This window comes from Sceloporus occidentalis, unplaced genomic scaffold, assembly GCF_023333645.1.
Source record: "Sceloporus occidentalis isolate IW3139 unplaced genomic scaffold, rSceOcc1.0.p SCAF_3, whole genome shotgun sequence".
In the NCBI taxonomy this organism is placed as follows: Eukaryota; Metazoa; Chordata; class Lepidosauria; order Squamata; family Phrynosomatidae; genus Sceloporus; species Sceloporus occidentalis.
Genome location: NW_028316983.1, coordinates 23,892,211 through 23,914,179, shown reverse-complemented (window position 1 = coordinate 23,914,179; position 21,969 = coordinate 23,892,211). Strand labels below are relative to the sequence as shown.

Sequence of the window (21,969 nt, the reverse complement as noted above, 5' to 3'; positions counted from 1 at the left end):
ATGCATAAGGGACTAGCACTTCCTTTTCTTTCCCTATTCCAGGTCTTGGGAAAAGACAGGATATCCTCATATCCCTCCTTCGCACGAGACTCAAGACTCAGGAGCAGTGGACAAGGAAGCACAAGTCATTCACTAAGAAATCTATGCCACAGCAGTCCTGAGTACTATTCTCCAGCAGCTATGTTGAAATATGATCCTAGTGATGGGGGAAAGTGGTTTGCCCCTCTAGCTCTCACATTGTTGGCAATGCTACATGGGTGGATTAGCAAGGGCTGCGCAATCCCACCTGGTAGAAAGCAAATATCTGGAAAGGGTCTTGTATATATGAAGTCACCTTTTTGGTCGAGATGGTTTGCAAAACCCAAAACCTATAAAATCCATTGCTACTGTAGTAAATAAAATAAAAACAGAAAGGTTTCCAGTTAGGAAATAGTTTGATAGTTGCATAATCTGAAATGTAAAAATGGAACTATGAATATATGAAGCTGCTTTACACAGACCTTTGGGCCATTGAGCCTAGTATTTTCTACAGAAATAGGCAGTAACACTCTGGTTTCCTAGACTTACCTAAAAACCATACTTGCAACTCTCTTTAGATAAAACATTGAAGGTTATCGCATGGGGGCAAAACCGTCCCCCGATGTGTTCTAACGAGCACGAGCGCGGGCGCGCACGGAGCGTGATAGGAACCCGATGGGAACCAGAACGCTAGTTTACCGCACGGTGGAACGCCGCCGCTGCCGCAGGCGTTCCCATCGGGTTCCCAATGTGTTCCAGGAGGCGCCATTTCTGGGAATGCTTTTGAAACTGTTCCCAGAAATGGCGCCTCCTGGAACACATTGGGAACCCGATGGGAACGCCGGCGGCAGCGGCGGCGTTCCACCGTGCGGTAAACTAGCGTTCTGGTTCCCATCGGGTTCCTATCACGCTCTGTGCGCGCCCGCGCTCGTGCTCGTTAGAACACATCGGGGGACGGTTTTGCCCCCATGGGATAACCTTCATCTATTCAGTCCAGATTTCTAGACTTTTCCTTGCCCTTCATCCAAAATAGATTTCTGGGTACAGTATACTGTATAGACTTAAGATGTATAATTAGATGTAAAATAGTCTCTCTCTCTCTCTCTCTCTCTCTCTCTCTCTCTCACACACACACACACACACACACACACACACTATCTCCTAACAATAAAATCTGAGAGGTAACACGCCAAAACTATGCAAGCAGGAACTATGGTTTCCCACACTTTAGTTATCTGGTTATTATTATTCTTCCCTCTCTTTAAGAGACTAGGTCAGGCACATGATTCTTCCCCTCCTTTATGATTACAGCCTAAAGATATTTCCAATTTTTAGCCTGCTTTTCATTGCTCCTCAAAATGTCATCAATTTTTCAACTAAGGGCCAGAACAAATGGGCAGGAAAGAGCAGCCTGAGTCTGCTCTGACCATATGGCCTGCTCCCAACACAGGCTGTGCTTGCTGTGGTTGCCCAGTGTTTCCAGGAACTGGATTATCCCAGTATCACACAGTGTCCAGTTGCTTTGGAAGTATGCATCATCTAATCAGCACACCTCCAAAGCAGCCAGATACCACTTAATAAGGACTGTGTGTTTTGCCCGAAGTCCTGAATATTATATTATATTATATTATATTATATTATATTATATTATATTAATAAAACCAAGTACAGTCATCCCTACATATCTATAGATGTTTTTAAATTCATGGATTCAAGCATTCGCGGCTTGAAAATATTGTAAAAATATAAGTTCCAAAAAGCAAGCTTTGATTTTGCCATTTTATGTAAAGGATACCATTTTACTGTGCCATGTATTTAATGGGACTTGAGTATCCACAGATTTTGGTATCCACAGGGGGTCTTTGAACCCAACCAATGGTCCACTGTTTGTCAAAGCTGCAAAGACTATGATGGGGTACAGATTAGGAAAGTCTTTTCCACAGCCTAGGAACAGAGAAGTTCTGTAATCCTCATGTTTAACCAAGCATAGAGATCCTCCCAGATTTGGGCTGCATCTGCACTACAGAGATACTCCATTTTCGCGCCATTTTAACTGCCATGGTGCAATGGTATGGAATTCTGGGATTTGCAGTTTTGTGAGATATCCAGCCTGGTCAGTCAGAGAGTTCTGGTGCCACAACAAATTATAAATCCCAGGATTCCATAGCACTGTACCATGGCAGTTAAAGCAGAGTCAAACTGCATTATTTCTACAGTGCAGATGCAGCCCTAGTTGAGATCATATGTAGGCAGGGTACTTTAATTTACTCTCCTTTCTAAACTGAAAACCCCTCTCGGCGATGCTTTATGATACCTATAGTCACAAGAACTAGAGGAGGACTTGCAGTAAGTACATACAGAAACTAGCAACAGGTTGTCTGGAGAAGTCCAATGGTTCCCTTGATCACTTGCTCCCAAGTCCTCTATTTTATATGGCACTGTGCTTAATTTTCACAAATTTTTCTTTTTCTCTTTTCATTTTGAAATACACATGGTTGATAGAAAGAAACATTCTATCAAATCATAATTTGATTATGACATAATTTCCCTCAAACCTGATAAGCTTAATGTTGGAGGACTTTTGCAAATAATTGTCAAAAATAAAGACACTCTTTTGATTTTCATATTATTTGATTGGATGTTACTTTTCTATCAACCATGTGTATTTCAAAATGAAAAAAGAAGAACAAACATTTGTGAAAATTGAACACAGTGCCACATAAAATAGATATCTGTTATAAACTGGATTTAATGTATTTTCCTATAAACAGATTTTGACAGTTATGGTGATAGAAATCATAAAGTGATATCAGCAACTAAAATATATCTGTATATAGAAAAATGGGACTCAACATTTTCACAGAAATCTTAGTCTGAACAAATACTTATATATCCTGTACAAAACACATGTTTTGAAGAAATAAAACGGGCACTTAGAAAAATAGCTGAACAGATTTTTTTCAGTAAAGAGTAACAGCAGGGTTTTGAACTGGGGTTTGTTACATGAAGCGTAACGGAGCCAGAATTCCTATGTAGGCTCAAAACCAGGGAATTTCTCTTTCATTATTAACATCCACAATTACAAATCAAGCCATTCTACATTTCTCACATCAGTGGAAATTGAAAGCAGAAGAGTCTACCGCATAGCCAGCCATCTAGCTGAAAGGGAACTTGATGGTCTGAGACATGGTAAATTTGTTTTCAATTACTTGGTCCCGATACTTAAAAAAAAAAAAAAGAAAGAACTTGATTAAGCTGTACAAAGCAAACAGAACAGGAAGATCAGAGAACAGAAACATTAAGCTAATAGCATCCATGGTCAAAAGAGTCTCTTTTTCTTTGTTCTCTGTTTCAACAGTCAGCAGGAGGTATCTTTGCATAGGAGAATTAATCCACCACCATCACCACCCCCAGAAAGAGACCACATGCAACATCTATGCATTGCTGGCAGCCTTCCCTTGGTTTTATAAATAAAGAAGAACCATGAGACGTACAATCTTCAGATTCATCTTGCTTTTACCCATTCAGGACTAAGTATATCAAGCAAGGGGAAACATTGACTCTACATAGGTTTTGGCCTATCAGTTCCACTCACCATGGCCAACGGTAATGGATCATGGGATGGGTCCGAGTCACTTGAAGGAAAGTCTCTCCTTACACAATCCGCCCCACACTCTCAGAACATCAGGGAAGAATTTATACAACACCACAAAACCAGGCTAACAACAACTTCGCATAGATCATTTACTGCTGCAGCCCCCAAATTGTTGAACAGCTTACCGGAGGAGATCCATCTTATTACCACCTTTAGGAAGGAACTTAAGACGGATCTCTTCTGACGAGCCTACCTACCCGACCTTTTATAGGATTTTTGAGATAAAAGACTCCGCTTCCAAGTATGACTGTATGCTTTTAGACATCCATGCACTGACCTAGCTATTTTATGGAATTAATAGTAATATTAATATTCTATTGTTTATATTACTTTTTATTTCTTTTATATATGTATTGTATCATTTTTATTGATGTAATCCCACCTCGATCTGCAGGGAGAGGCAGGAAATATAAACAAATTTATTATTATTATTATTATTATTATTATTATTATTATTATTTGTAATCAAAACATCTGGTGGTTTCTTCTCAGCCTGAGCTGTATGAAAAACCAGAGACTGAGCATATTGTTTACATGAGTGGAAGAAAGAAAAAATATACAATGTTTATTTATAGGATTAAGTCTATGAATTTAATACACAATTCCTTTCTAAAGCAGATTCTAGTCCACCAAAAGCTTAATCCACAATGAATCTGTTAATGTTTAAAGTGCTAGAAGACTCTTTCTTGTTTTCAAGACATAGGAGATTATCAGGCAGGAGATGGGAGCAAATCCTGTCCTTACCCCATTTGTGACAGCGATCACGAGAAAGACATTGAAGTTTATCGCACAGGGGCTCAGGGAATGGTCAGAGAATGGAACGGAAGGGGCCAGGAATGAGTGTGGAACTAGTGGGGGATGCATTTTACTGCACACAGAAGTCCCTCACTCGTTCAAAACAGTCCTCAAAAATCTCCTCCTCTGGGATGGGCTGGGAATGGAAGGGCAGGGAACGGAACAAGTAAGAGACTTCCTTGTGTGCTGCAAAATGCGTCCCCCACTCGTTCCATTCCCTTCCTGGCCCCTTTTGGACCGTTCTCCGACCATGCCAGGAGCCTGTGCGATAAACTCCATTCATATGTTTGCCCTGGTCCTGTCATTAAACTGTCAGTGAAGTGGTATTGCATCAACGTGTTCTTCCATTAATACAAAATGAAGGGCAAGGATGAGACAATTCCACTTCAGTGATGAGACAGTGACAGGATAAGTGTGACATCATGTAAAAGTCTTTTGCATGATCACAGTCAATCATAGTTTAATGATGGGACACTGATGGGATAAGTGTGATATCATATGAAAACCTTTTCAAAATTGTGCTATAAGGACAGGACGAGGACGGGATATCCTCTGATAATCTCCATAGTAATGTTTCTTTTTCTTGGGTGAAACCAATTATTTTAATCCATTTCAGCCTGGTTTTAGGATTCTTATGGGGCAGAGACAGATTTATAAGTGTATCGTACAGCTTTTAAAAAGCGACTTACTGCTCTCAAATTGAATTCTAATTCAGGCTGCATATTGGTCCTATCGTATAGCTATTGTCTCCAAAGGCTCTAGAACTCCCTTCTTAGGGAAGAAAGAATGTCTTTTTACTTACTGTCTTTCCACTAGCAGGCAAACATGTTATAGTCTGACAAAAGTTTGAGAACTTAATGCTTTTAAAGAAAGAACTTCCAAAGAATCCTAGAACTGGAAGAGGCCATCTACTTCCCCACCCTCTGAAAGCCATATAGAAAAACACAACTGTAAAATATTTATTCAACCTCTGTTTAAAGACCTCCAAGGATGGCGAGTCCACTACCCTCCAAGGCAGTCTATTTCACTGTCAAAGGATGCTGTTTCAATAGGATGCTGTTGTCTTTTTTAATTTTACTGTTTCAAATTGCCTTTTATTATTTTAATTGTATGTTTAAATTGTTTTTAATGTGTTTAATAGTTTATTTAATGTAATTACATTTTAATGCTAATGTACTGTATTTGTTTTAATTTTTAAACCACCCTATCTCCTAGCTTTGGTTAAAAAGAAGAAGAGATAAAGACAAAAAATATCCTTAAACAGATGTGGGTCTCTCATCCAGAATAAACCCAGTCCTACTTCATGGACAGATTAGGCCCCATAAAGAGTTGCATGACATCCACCAATGTCTTCTATGTGTCCCCAAGATACTGGGATATGTTATTCTTAAGAAAACACCCTCAAATTATCAGGAAAGGCTTCCATTAGATTTGAGGACTTTACCATGTCTGTGATAGGTTTTCACTCTGAGATCAAGTCTAGACACGAGCGCTTTGTCAAAGTGTCAATGTATCCACATGTTTAAGAATGAAAATTATCGACAAAGGCCAAGCCATTGACTTTAATGTTTCACACCATTTTTTTTCAATGACAGAGAAAATGAAAATTGAGATCTGGAGAGCTGTAGTGAAAAAAGAAAATAAAGGTAAAAAGATTAGGATCTCATTTCCCATATTATAAGGTAAATAACTCACACTAAGCCTTCCCCAAAAGTGTATATATAGAGCGGGCTGGATTAAAACCAACTCATTTGAGTCACATTTACCAAAAAGGGAAAGAGAAGCCAGACATGATGTGTACCTTTCCATATTCTATTTTGGGTTTTTTATTTCTTTCTTTCGGTAGAAATTGACTGATTATTTTTTCTTCTTTTCTTTTTCATAACAGTTATATTAACATCGCTAGACTTGGTCTGTGGCCCATGGAAATGCTAGGCACTCTGGCAAATAAACAAATAACATCATCCAGAAAACAAGAAAACTTTTCTTGGTTGATTTCTTTGCAGGGACTGGTTATTCCCCGCCCCCTCACAAAAATGCACAATTAAATTTGCCAGTGTGCCTCTCTATAATTCCCTAATTTGTTCTTCAGAACGTGCAAAAATGAGGCATGTGCTTCCATTTGTAGAACCGTAGTTATCAATAAAAAGTATCCATAAACACAAATATTTACTTAATGCACATGGCGTAACTATGCATGAAGTTAAAGCTACACCATACATACACACAAATTCTGTTTATACCTTTCTGGAAATCTAAATCACAGCATTGCCTCAGAACTGACAGGTTCTTGTAACCTATAGAAAGCTGCTTAAAAATGCAAGTGTTGCCAGATGTAGGATTTGCTTCAAGCCAAAAATATACCTACTTGGCACCTTAAAGACTGGCATATTCATTGTGAGTTAAGCATTAGGTGGACTTCATCAGATTAAATAAAAGAACTAGGTATTAAATTCATAACTTAATCCTATGAGTAGATGTTACAGGTTTATTTTTTCTTACAATCATGCAAAGGAAATGGAAAACTCTTTAGTATTTCATATAGTTGGCAGTAAACAGAACTCTGGTCAGTTTTTCTTCATGTGCACTTTCTTCATATTTAAATGTATATATATATATATATCAGTACTGCCAGTTACGTTGGATCACTGGGGAGATGCTGCACCATATATGGCCAAAATGATGAACAAATGGATCCATGAACAGATCAAATTTGATCAAACTAGGACCTGAGCAGGGTTGATGACAGGGGGGCTTGGTGGTGTCTCATTCACAGGGTTGCCATGAGTTGAGGTTGACTCGAGGACAGTTAACAACAACACTTCCCTACAAATCTTGCCATGAAAGCCTCATGGCTTAAGGTCTACATGAGTCAGATATGACTTGAAGGCACACAACAACAAAGCCTATAAGCAAAGACTTTACCAAGCTTATGGTGGTGAATTACTACTTAGTTAAATGGTCAGGTTTAGCCAGCTGCCATGCTTTCTTCTTATGTAGTTACTCTTGGGAAACTTTCCCATTGTATTTGACCTACACTGTTGCTTTCATTAACTTGACTTCTGTCCAATATTCAGACTTAAATCTATTTCTTCTTCATGGAACCTTCCTCATTTTGATGGAAGTTCCTTGTAGCATCTTTCCCAATGAGGCATGTTATGTGTGTGGTCAGCTTTTTTAATACTATAGTGTTGGTTCAGGGACCCATTCATTAACCTTTGGTTAAAATAAAATAAATAGGAAAACAGAACCCTGCTGCCTAGAGTTAATTAAAGGCAAATACAAAGTGAAGTGAGCAATCGCTTCCTCCTATCTCTTCCTTTTTCCTGCTGCCCACAAGAAGATAAGGGAAGAGTAGAAATATTTTCTCCTTTTGGTGTCAAAGGAATGGCTCAGAATTACAGCTCATGATAACCATTTGCTTGCATCAACATTATTATTTTCTTGCTAGTGTTTGTTTCTGCATACAAAACTCTGCAATTTCTAATTTCACATATCCTGTGACAAAATTCATAGGATATGTGGTCCAGCGCAGCAGGCTACATGCATGTTTCCATATTAAAAAATTCTACTGTTTGTTGCACTGCAAATAGGTCTTGCCACAAATATAACATGTCTTCCTAAAAACTGCACAACATGCAAATGAATCTAACTTCAAAACTAGTGAGAAAAAAAGTCCTTTGTTGCAAAACTGTGAAAAGAAACTGCAGTTTCTGAACTGAAATAATTTAAATGAAATCCATGTGTTTATGTTTATTGAACATTTTATTCTGCCTCTAAGAGAATTTGGATTCGAGTGAAGGACAATGTAGACCAACTGACAGTATGAGAACAGAGACTAAAGCCAGACTGCATGAATGCATTTAACATATACTTCATTTTCAACTTTCAAAATAATAGCCACAGTTCATGTGCAGGTGGATACAAGCTTGTGGGTGGATGTACATTTTGTGCCTTTTCTGGATAAAAGGCAGTTTAGAAAGGTTTCAATGAATAAAAGTCTGATGCACAAAGTTGCAGTTAATGCCCCCCCTCCCCTAGCACCTTGCTTCCTGCTGTGCTGGTTGAAATCACATATATCACATGTGTGCATGTATCACATATATGGTACATGCACACAACCAGCTGCTGTTTTCTCCTTGGAGGAAAGCTGCCAATGGTATCAGAAACACATGTCCTAGACCATAATTCCAATCCTGGCCAGTGCCATGTAGCTTTTATTTTGAAAATACATCATAAATCCATTCATACATGTAGCATGATGTTTGGATTGGCCCTAAACTATTACTAGCTGTTTGACAGCAAGGGGAAATTCCGCAGACCACTGAAAATGCAATGTTGAACATAAAGCCTTCTTCCATTAGGGTCCCCATATTCCATTTCCTCATATCCAGGCATCTAATTTGCAAACTATGCTAATTATTATAATTATGCATATTATTAATTTGCATTCTGATTGTGCAGATTCAACATTGCACTTTTTTCTACCATTATGTTTCAACCTCAGTACCAATACCAAGCTCTTTCTTCCTTGTTTTCCCCTCTAGCAGGTGTGAAGCGAGGAGGCTTCCAAGCAGCTCCAGAGAGTAAACAAACTCCCTTTACTCTCTTGAGGCTGTTTGGAAGCAAAGTTCCACCATACTGCCTAGCCCTAGGTTCAAGCCCCCAACACAATCACAACACAACGCTGTCTCTGCTTGCCTCCTTTTCCTTCCTGCCTTCTGACCTATCAGGGGAAGCAGGGAGGGAATGAAAGAATAAGGTGGCAATGTGCAGTAGCAACCGGAGCCTCTATGGCAGAATGAGGCTCCCACCAATGCCAGTCTTCTTGCACATTTTCCTGCTTCATTGCTACTGCCACATTATAATTGCTTCATTGCTATGGCCCATCATCCTGCAATAAAGGAGAAATCTGAGATTTACTGCTTCAACTGGCCCAACCAGGGCATTTTTTTAGCTCCTTCAATCCAGGATTTTACAGGTTTTCCAGGACAAATGGCAACATCTTCCATCAACCTCTATTCTGACTTTCAATACAAGATTTCAGCTTCATTTCTAAGTTTTTCTCGAGAATCATGAGTACTAGAAATTTTTTTTTTTTTAATGAAATCAAGTAGGTCAGGATGCTACACTCCACATTAGGTTTTGTCTGGACATCGCAAACCGACATTTGAAATTCACAAAATTCAGAATATATGACAACATAAGGTCTGTCCACATTTTCACAAGTTCTATTTCCATAAAACATTATAATCTGCTTCAGTAGTTTACTGAACAGTAAGCACCTGCACTTTTAAGACTCATATGATGTATAAAGTTTAATCTGCAATGATAAAAATAAAATAAACCCAGTGACTTGGAAGCAGAGCTGAACAATAAGCTAGTGCCTTCTTTCTTAATGCAGAGAAAAGTAAATCCATGTGTTATTTCATTAACCAAAGTAGCTAAAAACAAATATAATGAAAATTATTGGTATCAGTGGGACTCATATGTGTGTAAAGCCAGAGCAGCAAGCAAAAAGGTGTTACTACTATTAAGCAAGAGTTGAGGCATTGTGGAAGCACAGTTTGGTGTGAAAAAAAACTTTTCTAATTGTTGTCACTTCCTTCCTCTTGTTCTTTAATTCACAAACCCCAAAACACATCATTCTGCACCTAACTGCTGAGGATTGTGCAGATAATGTGATAATAGCCTGTAGTCTCCATATTAAGGAGCTGGCATGTTAAGGACTTTGGGCCAGTCACACTCTCTCTGTCTCAGAGGAAGGCAGTAGCGGCTAAGCCTCTTTCCAAGAAAACCCCTTGATAGGTTTGCCTTAGGGTCACCAAAACTCAGAGAGCCAGCGTGGTGTAGTGGTTTGAGCATTGGACTACAACTCTGGAGGACTAGGGTTCAAATCCTCACGTGCGCATAAAAAACTCACTGAGTGACCTTGGACAATTCACAGTCTCTCAGCCTCAGAGGATGGCAATGGTAACCCCCTTCTGAAGAAACCTGCCAAGAAGACCCCATGATAGGTTCACCTTAGGGCCCTCATAAGTCAGAAACGACTTGAAGGCACACAACAACAACATAAAAACTGATACCTAAGGACTTGTGCAGACTACATGTATTGCTGCTGAATAATCATAGTTCATTTCTCTTTTTCTTAACTCTGAGCAGTATGTCCCATCTCTTTTTACAAATGTAAAAAAAAAACACACCTCGGCTGGTCGATTTTGACAAGAGTTTACTGAGAGATGCAGGATGTATGTGCCACATCCTCTCTGATTTGGGCAACTGTGCCAACCTGGAGGGGGGGGAAAAGCTTCATGTCAACACCAGCCTTTGTCCTCAACACAGAGGCAGTTGTTGCTATTCTCAGCCTTTGAACAAGATGTTAAACACACAAAAGTCCATGTCCTTGTTGAATGCTTCTTGTCCTGCCAGAGGCTCTAACTTTAACAGATACACAATTGTTCTGGTGTTCTAGAAGTACCCTGCGAGTGCACGCTCCCCAGTGGAGTGTGCCAAACTCCTGAGCCCAAGCATGCAAAGAGGAGGAAGTAGCATCAGAGAGCAAAACCACAAGATAAAACTGGGGAGGATGTGAGACCCATTGCTGTGCAGCTTCCCTTCCCTCAACAAAGTCAGCTCCCATGCGATTGGGTGGAGGGATCTTTTTTTAAAATGAATTTACAAGCAAATTCATATTCCAGAAGTTCATTCAATACAGTGGACAGTTCCTTCCTAAAACCTTTTCTTGGATAATGTCATGCATGGGAGGGCACATACTCCAGAACATATGCATGCTGAACTAAAATATATTAACAGATTTTATTTTTATTTTTAAGGATTCAACAGAGACAATGGCCTGTTACAGACTGCCAAAATAAAGCTGCTTCGGGTCTCTTTGGAGGTATGCTGTTTAAATGATGCATGCATCCGAAGAATCCAGAAGCTGCACCAAAGCTGCACTCCAGTTCTTAGGAATGGAGTGTGGCTTTGGCGCGATCTCCGGACTCTTAGGACCCATGCATCATTTAAACAGCATACCTCCAAAGAGACCCGAAGCAGCTTTATTTTGGCAGTCTGTAACAGACCAATGATTCTTTCTCCCATTACAGGTATTCAATAAGCACAGCAATGCTAGAAAAATTCCTATACAGAGCATATGTGAACAGCAAAACACAGAGCAAAGTGGAGAGCAGGTAAGCCATCTCACTAACTCCCTCTAGCATGCTAAAAAGAAAAGCATAGTTCCCTTTGAACTTTTCTTTTCTTAAAACATTAGGCTTTGGGGAAAAAGAGGAAAATGAACTTGATAAAATATTCTGGGATCCAGAGGGGGGAAAAGGTCAGCAAGCTTTACAAGACATTACTCAAAAGAGAACTTGAAGGCGTGGAAATAAAAGACAGCATGATAAAATAGGCAATAGAATTGGGACATAATAGAGAGCTAGAAAAATAGGAAACAGCTAGAAGAGAAATAAATTTATAGTATCACAAAGCTTAAAAGAAAATTATTATAAAATAGCCAACCGTTGGTACCTTACTCCACTTACGCTAGATAAAATGTACAAATTAAATAATAACAGATGTTGGAGATGCAAAAAAGAAAAAGGTTCCTTAATACATATGTGGTGGAAAGGTAAAATCATTAGAAAGTTTTGGTTAAAAATATACAAGAATATAAAAGAAATGATGAAGATCGAATTTGATCTAAATCCACTTACTTAACATAACTTCAGTGTTGGGGATGACAGAAAAGAACAAATATTGGAAAATAATTCTATAATTAATCACGGCATCAAGAATCCTGATTGCCAAAAATTGGAAAAAAGAACCAACCCCAAAGACAGAAGACTGGAAAATAAAAATTTATGAAATGAAGGAAATGGACAGAGTAACAGCAATATTAAATAAAAAGAATATGGACAAATGGGAGAAAGAATGGAAACCATTGATAGAAGTAATAGAAAGAAAGTAGAGAAAGTTCGGTGACAAACAACCATCTATTTAAAATAAATTAATGAAGAAAAGCAAGGGATATTTTAGAGAGTAGGTAATAAAATAAATATGGGGGGAGTTCAAAGGTTTTTTTAGCAGCATTGTGTTCATAATATTATTATGGAATTACTTGTGTAAAATTTCTAATCATAACTAGAACTATTGAAACATGGGAATTCTTTCTTTGAAAAATTATGCTTAAAAGAAGAGGTGAAGAAAAGGAAAAGAAAGGAAGAAAATCAACTTTCGGTGAGGAAGAATAGGAAGTCAACAAGAAACTAAGCAGAAAGGAATAAGAAGATAAAACGAACAGATAAGAAGACAGAATATATTTACATCGTATTATAAATATTACAAATATTAGACTGTAAGATTGTAATTTGGAATAAAAATAAATTTGAAAAAAGAACAAAAGCATAGTTCTTTAGTTTGGCCATGAAAATGTAAATCATACAAAGATCGGAGGTTAATAAAACCCTCCCTAGATGCATAATGGAAGAAGGTTTAAAACATTTTTGCTTACTTATACAAGCTTAACCTAATCTGATTGTTTCATTTCATAGGTGTATATTATTAGTTTTGACTAAAAAGTTTCCTGAAACATGTTAAACTGCTCTTGTCAGGGATTTCAAGGGTTAATAACAGCACACAGGGAAATGCTTGATGTGTGTGTGTTTGACCATGAGCATTCAGCAGAAGGACAAGGTTGATTAGCACAGCTGATGCTCATTGGCTCAAGGACACTTTAGTGTCTAGAAGCACTTAGCCATGGATGATGAAATACCTGGATGGATTACACAGGGGACACATGACATGGTTACACACCTGAACTCACTGGGTTTGGGAGACCACATGGTCTGGAGTCTAGATAAACCCAGGGGTTTCAAGTGATAGCTTGTGGGTTTGTAGTAGGAGTTGGTTTGGTATGCATTGTGGAGTTTGGAGAGATCTGTATTTGTATTATAGCACTGTGAATAAAGAGCACTTCGGGAGACTTAGCTTCTCTGGTGGTTTATCAGAAGAAGTCTGGCATAGGTTTACTGTGTGTCCCCGGAGGTTCCTGCATTGCTTCAGTTCCTGGAAGACATCCAGCTGCTGTTATCTCAACTGCCTTTGGAACCATGGTTCTGCTTCTAAAATTGCTAGCTCTGCTCAAAGGTCTGATTTAACCACTAGGGCTCGTTTGAGTTGCTGCAGTGGTTGTTGGACCCCAGCGGTTGTGCTGACAGCTCTTCCTTTTTTTGGAGGGGGGTGAGGCTGGGAAAAGATCAACTTATTTGAGGTGTGGCCCTGGAGAAGAGTGCTGAGGATACTGCAGACAACCAAAAAGATGAACAAATGGGTCCTTGAACAGATCAAACAAAATCTCCCCCTGGAACCCAAGATGGCAAAATTGAGGCATAGCTCACTCAAAAAAGAAATTAATGCTCAGAAAGGTGAAGGCAGTAGAGAGAGGGGTAGACCATATGCCAGATGGATAGACTCATCAGGGAAGTCAGATGTATGAATCTGCAAGACCTAAACAGAGCAGTGGAGGATGAGTGGCTTGGAGATGCCTCATCCATGGGATCGCCATGCGTTGGGGCCAATTCAAAGGCAGTTAAGAAGATGAAGAAGAAGAGGAAGAAGAAGAAGAAGAAGAAGAAGACATAACCTATTCTCATTCTTTCTGTGTTATTTCTGCCTTTGGTACAAAATTTTCTGTTAAAGAAGTCATGCCCAGGAACACATCATCTTCACTAACTGAGATAGACCTGCAGAATCAAAAATTCTCCACAAGACTATTACTGTTTTTGTTGTATCAGATTAATATGGCTATTACTCTGGAAGTTGTTAACACAGTATTTTTGTATGTCATAAGGAATGTAAGAACCTCAAAAGTATGAACTTCTGTTACACAGCACTTTCTAATTCTGTTGGGTGAAGGACACTGTATTTGTTAATGTGCCTGCTCTATCATTCTGTGGTTTGACCAATTAAAATATCCCACAAGTTTCTCATACATTTTGTTATCATAAGCTGTTTCACGATTTTAATACTAAGTCTTGCAATTCTGGACTCTGAGAAATGCAACAGCAGTTGGTGACCTCAACTGACTAAAAGAGTCAGTAAACAAGAACAGACTTTTATCATTTCTCTCAATATGCCAGAAACTATTTCCTGGAAAGTCAGTGCCACACAAGGCACAGTCACAGGCTTTTAGTGAAACTGAAAGCAGGAGCTGCAAGAATACACATGCATGTGTGAAAGTGCTTATACATGTATAAAGATGTACTTTTTAGACAGTGTCTAAGCAAAGCAAATGTTGTTGTGTGTCTTCAAGTCGTTTCTAATTTACTGTGATCCTAAGTTGAACCTAGCCCAGGACTTTCTTGGCAAGTTTTATCAGAGAAGGGTTGCCTTTGCCTTCCTATGTGGCTGAGACAGTATGACTTGCCCAAGGTCATGCAGTGTGTTTCTATGGCCAAATGGGGATTTGAACCCTCATCTTGAGTCATAGTCCAATGCTGAAGATTAGTTCTCACCATGGGGCTTGAAATGTACTTCAGGTATAGTCATAGATGATATTGCTGCTATAGAAATCTATAGGATATTGACATTATTATTTTTTTTACTATAACTCCCAGATTCCCCAATCACCATGGCAACTGGCTGGTCTATCAATAAGAATACCCATGAAAATATTTAAAAGGAAGTATTACCCACACAGGGGGCTGTGTCTTCCTTTATAAGGGGAAACAAAATGCATTAATAGGCTAATAACTGCTCATCTAGATTTAACTGGAACAAGATCAAAAACCTCAGTCCCACTTCTATTGCTTTGGGGGGGATTTGTTTTCAGTGAACTCAGGGCTATCATAGGTATGGCATGATGGACCTAATTTGATAGTCTGCAGCTTCTTTCTCCACATCATCTCAAGGAAACATAAAACAGTGTCACTCACTCCTGCTTTTCCCTGCATGTTTTTTTTTAAATCTTTAGCTGGTGAAGTAACATGCAGTCTTGCAAACTTGTATCTTTTTGCTTGGTCTAATAAAATTATTACCACATTGTGGACTTTGGAATGTATTATACGGTCAACACAACTACCTTGCATTTGTAGAAGGAAGAATTACACTTGGGAATCCTGACATTACAAACTGTCTTTTAGATGAATAATCAACATTACTTCCAAAGACACATGTCAGCTAATGTGGCAAGTCAGTTATAGATACATCATGATATGATCCTTCCCTCTACCAGAGCATTACAGCCTTCACGATTCCCTGCAGAGAGCTAATCATCATCAAGATGACTTGTATGTCTGGGATAGATCACCCTCATGCCTTGAAGATTTGGGTCAGGATAACAGAAAACTCACAGTTGGCACCATTCCATACTCTAATATAAAACTAGATCTCATGCCTCTGAGGGCCATCACTAGATCACACATGTATCAGCATACTGCAGAATGCAGGGCACACAAGGTTGGGAAATATCTGACTGCACAGACAAGGTCTATGTTTGGTGGATAAATCGTGGGGGGAAAGAGCCTGCCTTTTCCAGGGCCATATCTTTTGCTCCAACTTGTGTAGTGAATGTGACAATATAGATCATCTTATCAGTAGGGAGCTGGAAAGATGTTCTGTACAAATATTTGAACCATTACCCTAATTATACTTCTCACTTCAAATAAGAAGTTTGGAAGGCTGATAGGGTAGAGATACTTAACCCTCTTCCCATCATCATCTGTCACTCCAAACTATCATCCACAGAGGCTTAATCTCTCCACATGTTTAAATCCATAGGAGAAGGAGACCTTCTCAGTTCTTCATTGCCCTCTCCAAAACATTTTTTCCCAAAATAATAATAATAATAATAATAAGGGGAGAGGGGATGTTTATAATATGCACACTTGCACATAATATTTAGTTAGGCCTTACTACAGGAACATTTAGTAGTAAGCCTGTTCAGACACCAGATTGTTCCTCTTCTATGGCATTATTAAGAGTTGAAAGAAACAAACTCACTTTCTTGTAGTTCACAAAATGTCCTGACAAGATTACAAGAGGCATGCCTATCTATATCACTTGACAGATGTGTTGTCGCCTTTTGTAGCATCCTATAAGGGCCTGCCTGAAAGCCAGACTAAAATATTAGTACACCTCTGCTCTAGCTGGACTGTAGTTGGGAGGAAGTATACTTGAAGATTCACCCAACAAATGCTATCTCCAGACAGAAAACTAGACTGTTAAAGGGAAAAAAAACATGTGTGCATGCATTAAACATGTTATCAACCAAGATCCAAAAAGGTACAGGTAGGCAGGACCAGGACAGAAGAACCATGGAGTACAGCTGGAATATTACTTGTCATTTTTGCCTGATACACTCAGTAATGCTAAAGAGATAGGCCACAGTTTTGTCTTGTCGCTGCAATACTGGAAACTGCTGTAGCAAAAATAGCAATCAAAACTGCACACACAGCACTGTTTTTGTATGCTCAAGCTCCTTTTTTTGTGGGATTCTAGCCATAACATATATTTAATGCTGAGGGGTCAAATTTCTGATTCTACCCTAACTAAGATGCAAGCTAAACTGGAATTCTCCCATTAATATTTGCCTAAATTTGCAGTGAAAAATAGAGATTCGCCTAATCTTTCAACACCATATTACAGGAATGGAGAACCTGTGATCCTCTAGAATTTGTATGACTAATAGTGCCATCATTGTCCATACTGGCTAGGGACTGATAGGAGATGAAGGCTCAGAATTTCACCATTCCTCCTGAAAAGATACGCCACTGCTTCCATGACCTCACTCCAACTTTGGAAAAAAAAACCTTCCTGCTTCAAACTCATTCACCTTTCCCCTGCAGAATCATGAACCCAATTAACCTGTGCCCCTATCTCTTTACAACTTTGTAAACTTTACAACAGGTCATCAAATGCCTCATTGAACTAAGTGCCAAGTCTGTGAAGTGCTTCACTGACTTACTGTGCTCCTCATATCACACTCTAGCCCTTGCCAATGAAAAGATCTCCAACTGGTATGATACACACACATGCATACAGAGAGAGAGAGAGAGAGAGAGAGAGAGAGAGAGAGAGAGAGAGAGAGAGAGAGAGACTGTTAAAACTGTCATTGTGACTAGAAAGCCCTCCAGGTGACAATATGATTTAAAACACCAAACACCACAAAAGGCAATGAATATTCAGGTTGCTTCAGTTAAAATCTCTCCAGTGATATTATTATATGAAGGTACCACACAAAGTTGTAAAATGGAAAACAGGGGAACAACATTAACATTCTGAGTTAACTCAATTCACTCATTTTGTACAAATCTAAAATTTTTCTGAATTTCAAAACTATTCAAATTTCCTTTAGAAAGACAGGATCTACTTCACGGAAGGGGAGAGAGACTGAAAAATCTTATTGTGGCTTATTAGTTCCAGTTTGGCAAACTCAAAACTTCTATACCCTGTATTTTCTGTGGTCATGAAAAGTATTCCCTGTTCTTTTCTCAACAACAGCTTGTTCTTTTCATTTGACTATAAAAGTACCTTAAGCATGCCTGAATCAAGAACTTAAATGAAGTAAGTAATTAGAACATGGTTATTTTAATGTCAAGAGCCATGTGCCACTGGTTCAGAGGACCAAAAGTATAACATAAGCTTTACACCAATGTTTTGCACCTCTTCCATTTTAATCCACACACTGGTGTTATAAATTATCATCTGGATATTCTTTTTGTACACAAGCTCCAAATAATTTATAAAAGGAAAGAAGTGGGAATGAGCATGCACCTTTCCTCATCTCTTTTCCGTGTCTTCTCCACATTTGCAAAGGAGAACTTCCTCTTATCCATAGAGGCTGTCTTTCAGGTTTTTTAAATTCCTATTTTTCCAGAGTACCAGAATCTCAAGAACAGCTTCCATAGGTAGGCTCTGTTTTGCAGATAATCCCCTCTCCAAGTGCAGAAAGCAACAAGAATATAAAAGGCTGAATTAGCATGCTAGTCCCCATCTCTTTTCCTATGTGTACAGTTCACTTGTGAGTAGAACAGCCAGATGAGATGTTTTTAAGGTCTTCTGAGAATTCATATGCACCAATAAATTATCTCACCTGGACCACAGGGTGTCCTCCTGTTGGTGCTTTGACTGCCCCTCGGCTCCCTTCAGTCTCATAATGGGCACGATGATGGGGTTTTGGCTGGATTTCAATCCTCAATTCATAAGAGCCAGAATGACTGGACAGCGGCCACTCAAGTGGTGGGAGAGACTGTACAGGAATGCTGGGCAGAAGGAGGGACAAATTCAGTTAAACATAAATTATGAATTGCACATTAACTAAAAAAACCTAAATCCAACAGCAGGCAGATGTACAATCTCTTCAAAACAAATAGAAAAGCATTTTCTTCCTTCCTCAGAGCATTGAAAAACAGAACTGCCCATGGATTGGCAGGAGATTTTGAACACATAAATGGAAGCACTTCATCTTATACATGTAACTAAATGCATTCAATTTACTTCTACAAACTGGTGGTGGTCACTAGCTTTGAATGGGCATTGCGCAAATTCACACAGTAGTGTAGAGGATCAAATCATGATCATAATAGAGAGTTCCAAATTTAGAGGTATTAAGCTTCTGAATATGATTTGCTTGGGAGCAATAAAGGAGAGGGATGTTGATTTCATGCCTTGTTTTGAGACTTCCCAGAGAAATAAACACACACAGAATATTTCCCAGTGTCCTGAGTTTGAGTACTGGAGGGGGTAAAAGGAAACACACACATAAAATCTGTGTTTCCCTTTTGATGACATATGCAAGTGCCTGTAATGTAGATTCTCTTGTCAAGTATTGGCATTCACTGGCATTCTCTTTCCAGAGGCTTAGATCTCTCCCAATTCTACTATGCAAGATTTTTTCAATGGAACTTGCCAGGGATAACACTTGGACCTTCTGAATGCAATCATGTTTTCTAATAGAGTTTGGAAACGTTACTTTTTTAGACTACTATTCCCAAGTCCCACAGTCTGCATGGTACTGGCTGGGTGATTTTGGAGAGCTAGAGTCTAAAAAGTAACCTTTCCAAGCTCTATTCTCTGCTATGAACTATAACATGCCATCGGTTGGGGGAAAGGGTAAGGAAAGAAGAGAAAAGAGTGTAAAAGTGCTGAGAAATCCAAATTTAGATCATGAGGGTGGGTTCTCTAACCAGAAAGCCTTGAAATCAGCAGAAGTTGGAAATGGTAGCCCAAGGTTTTTAAGCTGAGGCTGGATGGCCAATTATCGGAGATACCTCAACAAGGGATTTCTAGCATCAGGAGGCTCAATTAGACGGCCTTTAAAGTCCCTACTCTAGGATTTTATGGTAGACCATGGCACACCAGATTGCTAAAATATCAACCAGTCAGTCTCTAGACCTAGATATTATACATAGTGCTGCTCTTTACCCTTAAAGCCCTGCTCTAAAGGAAGCATGCCATGGGACTAGAAACACAGCCCAGAGCTTGCTAAAACAAGTTCTTTTTGGTACAGCAGGTAATTTTTTAACATTTCAACACTAAGATTTATTGCATTTTATCCTGCCTCTCCTTTAAAGAGTTCTCAGTAGCACAAATGCCTCCCCTGTTATTCCCACCCTGTGAAGTAGTTAGGACAGCAATTAGATCACAATATATAACTGATCTAATTGCTGCCCTAACTACTTCATAGGGCTGTTGGGAAAAACAGAGGAGGCATCATCGTTGCAGAGTCTTGTGGCTCTCATGTTGTTATGTGACTATAGAATATAGACCTATAGGCATCAGTACTGAGAAGAGACTTGAATTGAGGTATTCCGATCACAGAACAATTTGAGAGCTATAAGACTCTGCAACGATGCAAGTATTAATAACACCAGCAGTGTAGCCAGAAGTCAGAGGGAAGGTGGAACAGGGAGTGGAGCTGAACTGAGGCCTGGCCAAATATAGAGATGGGACTCATGAGTAAAAAACAAACAAACATACAAAAACAAATAAACCTTGTAACCTTGTTCAGAGATCCTTTCAGCTCCCAGTATATCAGAATATGTTATTACTTAACGTACCAAAGAGTAGTTGTGTGGCAACCCAAAGAGCAGCCCCCACATTATTGGAGAGTGTAAATTGAAAGCTTTATAATCTTCCCTTAGGTACTGTGATTGCTGTTTAGAAACAATGTTAAAAATACCAAAAATCCCCCACACATGCATAATGGTTTTGCTTTGTTTTTTTTGGAACCAGGATCAAATTCTATATTGTTAGACACAGTGACCATAGACATCCTACTTACCTGCAGATGGGTATTGCAGGCATCAGTTGTTTCGGCCAAGAAGGTGGCACCAGCAAGATGGACTCTGGGGGTGGGTTTCTCCGATCATCCTGATCACAGGATCCAATGTATTCAATAGGTGGAAGCACATGACACGACATGCTTGCTTTGTGGGATGACATCGGAGAAGGATCTGGGCTAGTTCTCCATATTTTTGTGGGAACTCCGCAGATGGGATCTGTGCTGAGGTTGCTCATTGCATCCATGAGGCTAGACGAAGTGGACAACTGGGTGTAAGTGACTGAAGATCCGTCTTCTCTCAAGGGAATCTGAGGAGAGGCCTGCGGAGAAGGGGTCCTCGATTGTCGTGGAGAAGCAGAAGGTTGCTGATTCCCGTAGAGCTCAGTGCAAGAGTACCTCCGCTTTGCCCCTGGTGATGATGACCGTGAGTTGGGACGTGGTGAAGGTGAGCGCGGCCCCAAGCAGGTTTCCTCAACGATGGTGGCTTGTGGGGACATTATTGGAGAGGTTCTGGGGGAATAATGAGCATGGGTGTTTTGAAATTGTGGACAAAGGTCATCACTAGGACCATTATTTGGTGAAACACATGGTGAGGTATAAGGAGAGAAATTTGTCTCTGAAATGAAGCTTGCAGAGGAGCCACTGCTAGGAGGGCTCAGGCACAGCGGTTCTCGATAGCTTTCAAAGCCAGGGACAGGCAGGGTAAACCTTGGGCTAGTGGCAGCTGAGCTGGACTGATGCTCTACCAATAGATCTGTGTCTCTGCTGCTGAAGGGACCCCCCGAATGAATCAGTTCATAAGATGGTGTTATCTCAATCCTAGGGCTCAAAGTAGGGGGACCTGCAGCCTTGACAGGGTCCAAGTAGCATTTTGACCCTAAACTATCTGGCTGTCCATATCGGCTCATGTGATCTGCCGAAAGACTAGGCAAAACGAAGGGGTATGGCTTCAGACCATAATCCGAGACATCATCATGAGGGTAAGTTATTCCAGAGGGTGGGCTGATGATTTTATGTGAAGGTGTCGGTTCTTCTGGAAAAAGAAGGGTCGCTTTTAAGACTAGACATACCACTGCAGAAGCTGAGCAATCATGGGTTAACAAGAAAGCATTAGCGATAGTGCATTAGGAAAAGATTGCAGCATCTTTACATACTAATGTTGACTGAATGTGCAAGGCATATATCGACTGCCTCAGAGCATGATCATTCCCAAAATAAA

At 39.6% G+C, this 21,969-nt stretch overlaps 1 protein-coding gene across 1 annotated transcript in view; it reads right to left on the bottom strand.

The window, feature by feature from the left end:
• NFATC2 (nuclear factor of activated T cells 2) overlaps positions 1-21,969 on the bottom strand; it is a 161,514-nt gene that overhangs the window by 120,040 nt on the left and 19,505 nt on the right. Inside the window, exons 2-3 of the mRNA XM_089518501.1 lie at positions 20,751-21,780; positions 18,561-18,729 (exon numbers count right to left, since the gene is read on the bottom strand). Coding sequence (XP_089374627.1) covers positions 18,561-18,729; positions 20,751-21,780 — 1,199 coding nt within the window. The remainder of the gene's footprint in view (positions 1-18,560; positions 18,730-20,750; positions 21,781-21,969) is intronic.